Source organism: Eptesicus fuscus, chromosome 23 (genome assembly GCF_027574615.1).
Source record: "Eptesicus fuscus isolate TK198812 chromosome 23, DD_ASM_mEF_20220401, whole genome shotgun sequence".
NCBI lineage: Eukaryota > Metazoa > Chordata > Mammalia > Chiroptera > Vespertilionidae > Eptesicus > Eptesicus fuscus.
The window spans coordinates 22,380,784-22,388,973 of NC_072495.1; the positions used below are offsets into that span (position 1 = coordinate 22,380,784).

At 56.0% G+C, this 8,190-nt stretch overlaps 1 protein-coding gene across 1 annotated transcript in view; it reads left to right on the plus strand.

Annotated features, from left to right (window-relative positions):
- KIAA1671 (KIAA1671 ortholog) overlaps nt 1-3,876 on the plus strand; it is a 92,320-nt gene extending 88,444 nt beyond the window's left edge. The window contains exons 10-11 of the mRNA XM_028146830.2: nt 346-428; nt 1,632-3,876. Of these exons, the coding sequence (XP_028002631.2) occupies nt 346-424 (79 nt within the window). The 3' untranslated portion in view covers nt 425-428; nt 1,632-3,876. The remainder of the gene's footprint in view (nt 1-345; nt 429-1,631) is intronic.
- Nucleotides 3,877-8,190: the final 4,314 nt, after the last annotated feature.

An 8,190-nucleotide genomic window follows, 5' to 3' on the forward strand; every position in this document is an offset into this window, starting at 1 on the left:
AGCCACGTTGACACATAAAATGAACCACCACAGAATTTACATGTGTGAGAGATGGCAGGATAAATGGATGGAGATAATTTCATATAAGCATGACGGGATAGCTGCAGATTATTTCATAGAGTGGATGTACCAGGGTTTATGTAACATTCCCATTGTTGGGTGCTTTGGTTAATTGCAGTTTCTTGCCTGTCAATCATGTGAGCATGGGCATGTTGGCCATCTGTGAGTGCCCTGCTCAGCGTCCACCTTGGCACGGCAGATGGAGAGTCGGGTACCTCACAGCGCTGCCTGCAAGGTGCCCTCGTTCTCACTCACACTTGACTCTCCCTGGCTTTGTGGTTTCAGATCAGGAGAGACCTCGCCCCAGTGGCTAAAGGATCTGAAATCTAAGAAGAGGCAAAGCCTGTATGAGAATCAAGCTTGACCAGGTAGGAAGGGCTCTGGTGGGGGAGACCTGAACGGAGCCTGCAACGCAAGGGATAGGGAACGTGGGCGGGAAGGCACCAGAGATTTGGGGTGTTGTACCCTAGGAGGGAGAAGGAAAACTGTGGGTGTGGGTGTTCTGGTTCCTGTAAAAGTGTGGCGATGCCTGCTTCCTCTTAGGGATACGGTCACAGCTGGACCACCTGGAGTGGCTGGGTAACCTAGCCTCTGGCTGGCCCTTCTCCTGCGTCTCCGTCCCCTTTTATAACAGGAGAGAGCAGGACATCGACGATCAGCTTAATCTGAAAGGTTCCCAATCTGCATTTATATACTCCCTGTATAATTAAAAATGAATTGGGGAAAAAAAAGATTAAAAAAACACAAACGATTTGATATAGCCTGGTATAGGTCCCGAACAGCTGAACACCTTGGTCTTTAGTTTCCCCGTCTGTAAAATGGGCTGACAGCACCCATGTGGCCGAGTGGTTCAGGAGCTCCCTGCAAATGCACCTCCAGTGCCTCCTGTGCATCCTCAGGATGGGAGCACACGGTCCATGCCCAGAAAAACTGGCTCTGAGAGGCACAGCACAGCAGACCTCTGCCTGCCTCCCTGCCCCCCGCCCCCGCACCCCCACCTCTCCTCCGTGTCCACAAGTGGAAGCCAGAGCCCTCTGACAAGGAAGCATCTCCCTCTCAGAGGCCAAACCTGCCTGCGTGGATTTAATACTGCTTAGGCTGTCTCCCCTCTTTCTGTGAATACCCGTACATGATACTGCAGGCATATTGTGTGCTTGCTTATGGGCTGTTGCATATATTGTGCAATATTTATATATTTATATATATGCATATATGGGTATGTATTTGTGTATCATAAACCCCAAAAAGAATTCTAAATTCTGCATGAAGCTGTGCTCTGGGGTTTGGATGAGGAATGGAGCCTGTTTGGGTGTGTTTCGAGCTGTGCAGGTGATGTCTCAGTCAGGCTCCATCACCCACGTGAGGACGCTGAGGCTGGAACCCCGACTTGACTCAGTTTCACCTCCATTCCACCGCATCCTCCTTCCTCGTCCCAGCCCTTAAACAGCAACAAACCCCACATCATCCTTCCCAGCCTGTGGCCTGGGGCGTGGCCATCTTGGGGAGTCCCAGCAAAGGTCCTGAGGCCTGAAGCTAGAGAGTAACTGGGCCCCTGTTCCCCCTCCTGACAGGGCTCTCCCTTCCTCTCCAGACGGGGACACCGCACGTCTAAAGAACAGAAGCCTTAACTGTCAGACCCCCAAGACGAGGCCACGTGCTGCCGTTCCCTCCTGCACAGCAGTCACCTGCCTGGGCCCCGCCTTCCGGTCAGTGCAGACGCTGCCCGGGCTCCACCCTCCGCAGGCTCTCAGGATGGACCAGATCGGACCGGATCAGGCGGAAAGGCTCCCTCTTCACGCACCTGCACGCCTGCCAGACAGCACTTCAGGCTGGGAAAGAAGCCAGGCTGCCCAGAAATGTCCCTGTTGGCAGTTTTGTTGCGGTTTTTAATGTAAAAGTGCATTTCCGCCCACGTAAGCAGCAGCTCTGGGGCACGGCTCAGTTCTGGAAAGCACCTGAACTGTGAAGCGCCTCCTCCCCTCCCCTCCCAGGGCAGGTCTTCCCCAGAGGACTTTCGGAGGAGGGAGGAGCCGCTCATTTCCTGCTGGTGTGTCAGGCAGCACTTGGGGTGGGCGTCCTGATTGCTTTTCGGCCAGTTCCCCCTCCCTCTCGGAGGCTCCGAAGTTCCCATGTTAAGCGTCCGCTTGCTGTGTTGATCCTTCCACGGGGCTGTGCGCATAGCTGACCTCCTTTCTTGCGTGTCACGTTTGTTTGCTGTCGAAGGTGATAAAGCAATAATGCAGCCAGTTTCCCTCGAACACGGACATGTATATACGTTTTCACATTAAGGAACGGGAGAGAAGAGGTGTGGCTGCTTTGCCGGGAGTGTCTGATCATCTCAGGTTATCTTGTCCCTATCCGAGCTTTTTGTAAAAATTCCGATGGTCACCCTTGTGTATAGCTCCCTGGTTTCTTTCCCTTCTGATCTCTGGTTTCTGTGGAGGGACCTTTGTCCCTTGGCCTCCAGGTTCATAAGCTGCAGCCCCTGGCAGTGCCTTTCCCACGGGGCCGTCAGACCCGCCTGGGGTTTCCCGGCGTGGATTTCCATCACTGCCTGCGCTGCAGGGAAGAGCTGGTCGCAGTGGCCTCGCTGAGCAGATGCAGGGATGAGGGGCTCTTGTGTTTCTACTCACCTCTTCCTTTACCAGCCCTCCCCCTGCATCCGCCATCTTTTTAGGTCCAGATGAAGGGAAGGGGTCTTGCTGAAAGCCCTTCAGACCCCAGGCCAGGGACGCAGACAGAGCGCTGGATGCTGGGGGACAGAGCGGAGGTTTACCTGCCTCTTTCCCTTGCTGTCTCTCCTCTGTCCTTCTCTTTGGAAATCCTCCACACCGGCCTCCTCCACCTGCGAAGCCCAAGGCCCCAGCAGACGTCCCAGAGATGCCTGCTGGCCATCTGCCACGCCTGGAGTCGCCATAAACTGTGTGCCAACCTTCCCGGGAGACGCCCTTGCTGAGAGAGATGCTTGGGCAGCTCTCAGGGCGGCCGGTGGTGGCCGAGGGGCCCTGGGGCTCAGTTTCCTCGTGGACACATAGACCGCATTCGCTAGATCTAGACACATGCTCCCCACCCCACCCCCGTAACTCCCCAAAAGGTGAAAATCTTCATAAATCCCATTATTTGCACATGGCGTCAAAACATACCTCCTTCCCAGCCACCTCTCCAGGAGTTAGTGTGTCTGCCCATCGCTCTGTTTGCATCATCTCCCTTTGCCTCCCTCTCCTCCTGGGAGTGGGCAGTGGTGGACAGCAGTCGTGTCTCTGGGTTAAGACAGCCTGTGCCCTGGGGAGCGGTTCGCTTCAGCACCGCAGACAGTGACCGGAGTCGCCTTCCCTGAGTCCTGCGGGCTGAGCTCCGGCTGCTTCCTGGTGGGCACTGGTTGGACGCTGTCGCCCACCCATCCTGTGGGTCTGGAAGCCTCGTGCATCTGTGTGTGGAGGTCTGGCCCTGCTTGATCATAGCTGTACCCCTTCGTTCCCTGAGTAAGTGGTTGATCCGCTCTCTCTGGCCGTTGGGGGATTTAATTCCTCCAGGAACTGCTGGTTGACTTTTGTTGCTCGTGCTTTACAACAGCGTTGATGTGGTGGCTTTCCTGGTCAGGGGTCCCCTTGGGGCACTGCTCATTCCTTTCTCAGCTGCTGCTTTCTTTGTCCTGAAGGTGGGAAGGGCCCCTGGCACCATCTCAGGCAGAGGAAGTGGCCCATTCTGTCCAGGGAGTGTAGCGCACTCATCACGCAGAACGCTCAGTTCTGAATTAGTCATGTTTTAGCCCAAGTTTACCCGACAGGAAAGAAAAACACTTGAAAAGGAGATCTTTTGCCTACCCTATCCTCCCCCCCCCCCCCCCCCCGGCTGGAACTAAAAGTCCAAACTGATTCCGTGGTGATTGAGACACAGAGTCCACCCCTTTCAACTGACTAGGCAGACCCTGAGCATTCTCCCACCTTCTTTCCTCTCCTGAGGCCTCCTCTCCATGCAGAGCAGACAGTCACAGTGGGTCAGGAGGGACCCACCAGTGCAGCCTCCCCCACCCTCCGCCTCAGGATCCCCTGGGGTCAGTGCATCAAGGCTAGAAGGATTGACGTCCCAGCCTGTGCAGACGGCTGGGCCAGGGGTGTGTGCGTCTCCTCTTTCTAAACTGGGGGAGCTCTTTGGGGCAAAGCAAGGGTTTGCACTTTAGGTTCTTGAGTGAGCCTGGGTCATCTTTGGAAACCTGTCTCCTTTCACACGAACTGAATATGCCTTAATCATCTGTATGCAGTCAAGCCCCTGCCCCCCTCTCTCCTTCCTCCCCTGGGCCGTTGGCTCTCCTGAGTGAGAGTCTTGCACAGAAAGCCAGTTGCTACAGATGCACCATCTCAGCCACCTCTCTCCTCCCTCCCGCCCCCTGTCCCTCTCCACACACACCCTTTGACCCTTTGCGCATCCGCGTCTTGGCAGATGGCCTCTTGACAAGTCTGTATGTTCCCCCAGTGGAGCCCCTTCCTCGTGGTCTCTTGTCTGAGGAGGCAGAGGCCTCTGGCCTGTGAACTTCCCGGCACGGCCTCCGGCATCAGTGCTGCGGAGAATGACTTGGTGCCACCAGAGAAATGCTGGGGCCGCGAGACCTCACGGTGTTTGGGGTGCTGGGGATGGCGGCCTCAGGGTGTCTGGGGTTTGGGGCAAGGACAATCAGATGGGGATGTGTTCCAGGGGGACAAGCCACGTCCTGTGCTCTCGGACAAATGTGCTTTCTTCTGTGCATCCCGGGAAGTGAGGCCAACGCCAGGTATTGCCAAGGAGAGACTAGACGAGGCCCAGGCCTGAGATCCTACTAGTAAACCTTCAGAGGCTGCGCAAAGGGTTTAGGAAAACCCTTGGCGTCCTTTCTCAAAGGAGCCGCCCCTCCTGGTGCTGAGAGCTGCCTTGTCCATTCACGCTTTTCCATTTCCCACCAGGGCACCCCGGGTTGCCCAGGCTCCAGGCATAACTGCAAAGCTAAATGTCCGCAGGGGTGCGGGCGGATCACCTGCAGAACGGAATGCTTTCTTAAAGGTGACTCAGGCCCACGTGGAAGACAGCGTCCACCCACGGAGAGGGCTGTCCCCCTCAGCCCCTGCGGTCCCTCCCACGAAGCCCTGTCCCTTAACACAGGAAGCTGGATATCGGCTGCCTTTGTATGAACTAGCGTTCGGGGTGGGCCTGCGGGGAGGGGAGGCGGGAGAAAGGCGCTCTCAGTGGGCCATTCCAGCCCCCCCTTGGAGCCGTGGCGGTCACTTCCATGACGGACAGACTGTGCCTTTCCTCCCGGGAGCCGCATCCGCCAATCGGACAGGCACGTTCGGACCATCGCTGGTGGCATCGCGCCCGCGCAGAAATACGACGCCGTGGTCTACAGAACTTGAGCCTTTTTAACGATCTCACTCCACATGGCCTTACAGATCCTGTAAATAGGGGGCTGACAAAAGTAATATATTGTGTTATGGACGACATTTTGTACTAGGCTGTTTCCTAAGTCAAACCAATATTTAGAAGTCAGGCACTTCCCACCTGATTTTGATCCTCGAATGCTTTGTAAGACGGGGGAGTGGAAATATATATACAGAGACTGTATATTTTCCTAGCCTTTCTTCCGGGGCCCTTCATCGGAGAGTTGAGTCACGACAGAGAGGGAGCCCCAGTCGGGTGTGCAGGAAAGTTAAGCTCCTGCCCGCTGGCATCCTCGCAGTTGCCTTAGAATTTGCCAGCCTGGAGTTCTGCACGGGAGGAGGCGAGAGGCACTTTATCCAACCCCAGAGGGAACCTCGAATCATGTAACTGACAATTCACCTAGAAAAAAGCCTATATTTTTAACGTTGAAACCACGGGGCTCCCTGGACCTACCCGAGTATTGGACTTCGACAAGTGCTTTTATATTTTGTAACTGTAAAGAGTTTCATACGCACATCGAGAGCAGTTGGGAAGCCGGCCAACTGCCCCCAAACGAGATGACCTTTGCATGTACAGAGATGTTGCATTCAGATCATGAAAACAGAAATAAAGCTTTGGTGCAAGTTGCACTGCAGAAGTCGGCGTGTCCGTGTGCGAATGAATGGGCCCCAGGCCTGCACGCCTGCCACCCGCCGCATCAGTCTCGTGTCCGTGCCGAGCTGGGGCTGAGCAGCAGGAGGGGGCTGGGGTCCTGGACACAAAGCTGGGTTTCCACTCAGCGTGGGGCTGACTCCTCATTCTGCCACCTCCTGGCTGTGGGACCTCCCTGAGCCTCGGTTCTCTGCAATGGGGTGGTGGTAGCCACATCAGGGCAAGAGTTTAAGGCAGTGGTTCTGGGTGCATGGAGCTCCCCAGGTGACTTCAGGCAGCGACAGGAGATGTTTGGTTGTCACAAGGAGGGGAGGGGCTGCTCCGGGCACCCAGTGGGTGGAGGCTGGGATGCTGCTCAGCATCCGACGTGCACAGGACGGTCCCATCACCAAGGATGGGCCCATCCCGAATGGCAATAGTGCCGAGGCTGAGAACTCGGTGACATGCGGGTGCATAGTGAGTCCTCGGGGTCCTGAAGGGTCTGATGGGGGGGCGTCCTGCCCCCATGTAGGCTGCCCACCTCTGTCTTCCCCTTACACTCCTAGCAGGTGGTGACTGCACCCCAAGTTACGGCATCAGAACCCACTGCACTGTCCATGGTCACCCTAGGAAGGGACCTCTGTGTGAACTGTCCGCAGTAGGCAGGGTCCTCAGAACAAAAGTGAGGCAGTGATAGGCTGTGCTGAGTGCTTTGCCGTCAGTCTGTCGGTGAGTCGGATAGCGAGAAGGTTCTCTGTTTCCAGACAAGGAGACTGTGGCTCTGAGACCATCAGGAACTCACCCAAGGCCACACAGGGTCCTCTGTCATCCCGGGTCCTACCAACATATCAGGGATGAGGGGCAAATGGGTTTTATGCTGACATGAGGATTTTTCACCAAAAATAACAGCAAAAGAAAACCCTGCTGGTTAGCAGTTTGTCCCTTGTTTTATTTATTCGATGATCATTATTCCGTACCCATCATAGGCGAACGTACGCTGTTAGGCATTTAAAAACGCATGGACCTATTTCTTTGGTCATAAATAAGGTGACTGTCATTGTCACCTGTGTTTCTGTCGAGGCTAAAAGCCGGGCCCTGGAGCAGGCCAGCCCTCCCTCCTCTGCTGTGTGTCCTGGGTGAGTGACTTCACCTCTCTGAGCTCAGTTTCTGAACCACCTATGAAATAGGGATCAGAGTTCCTCCCCTCAGGGGGCTGGGTGAGGAGTAAACGCAGTGCTCACGAAGCTGACACAGTGACTTGCACATAGTAGGTCTTCAGTAAACGGTAGCTGTTGTACAGACACGCTTTTTATATGGAGAAAATGAAACTTCAGTGGGCCTGCTACGGCTTTCCACAGAAATGGGTGGGTGGATTCGCACCCAGTTTGGAAGGTAGCTTTAAGGCGATAGGGCTTGAACTTCAGGCCACGTGGCATAGGGGAGAGGAGGAATTCGGGGGCCCCTCGCGTCAAGAACTGGAGCCTTTCCAAGGGTGTCGTGTTGCTACAGGAAGATGGTGGCACTGAGGAGTCAGAGGAGGAGTGGGGGAGGTCACGGGGAAATTTATGCCAAGTCCCCGTCCTGGCACTGTAGGGCTTCCCACAAAGCTGACAGGTCTGTCTGCCCCCCGGGAGTCATCGAGGCCATGGCTGAGGACACACAGGCACTGGGGCCTCATGGGGCCGTTATTGGAGTGAAACAGCCTGAACGGAATCGGGTGGACAGGCCGCTGCCTCAGCAGCCGGGTGTGCTGGGCTGTCAGACGCGCCCATAAGTAGGACGCGCCTTGCGAAGGCAGATTGTCTGCAGTGGTGCCGGCGCCTGTTCCTCCCCAGGCAACAGCATCAGGTTCATGCTGGAATAGGCGGGGTGGGAAAGCAGAGCTGCCCTAGCCCTGGGTGGGGGCTCCCCATGGGGCGGGCAGGGCTGGCCCTGTCCAAACTGGGGGTCCACTGGAGGCTTGGAGCCGAGCGGGAGGACCCGAGACAGCCACCACGCCTAGCCTGGCTGTGCTCCGGGCAGGCAGCCTGCAAAGACGGGGCACAGATGGGGAAGGGGACTGGGCACATCTGGAGGCTGCCATGTCTTCTG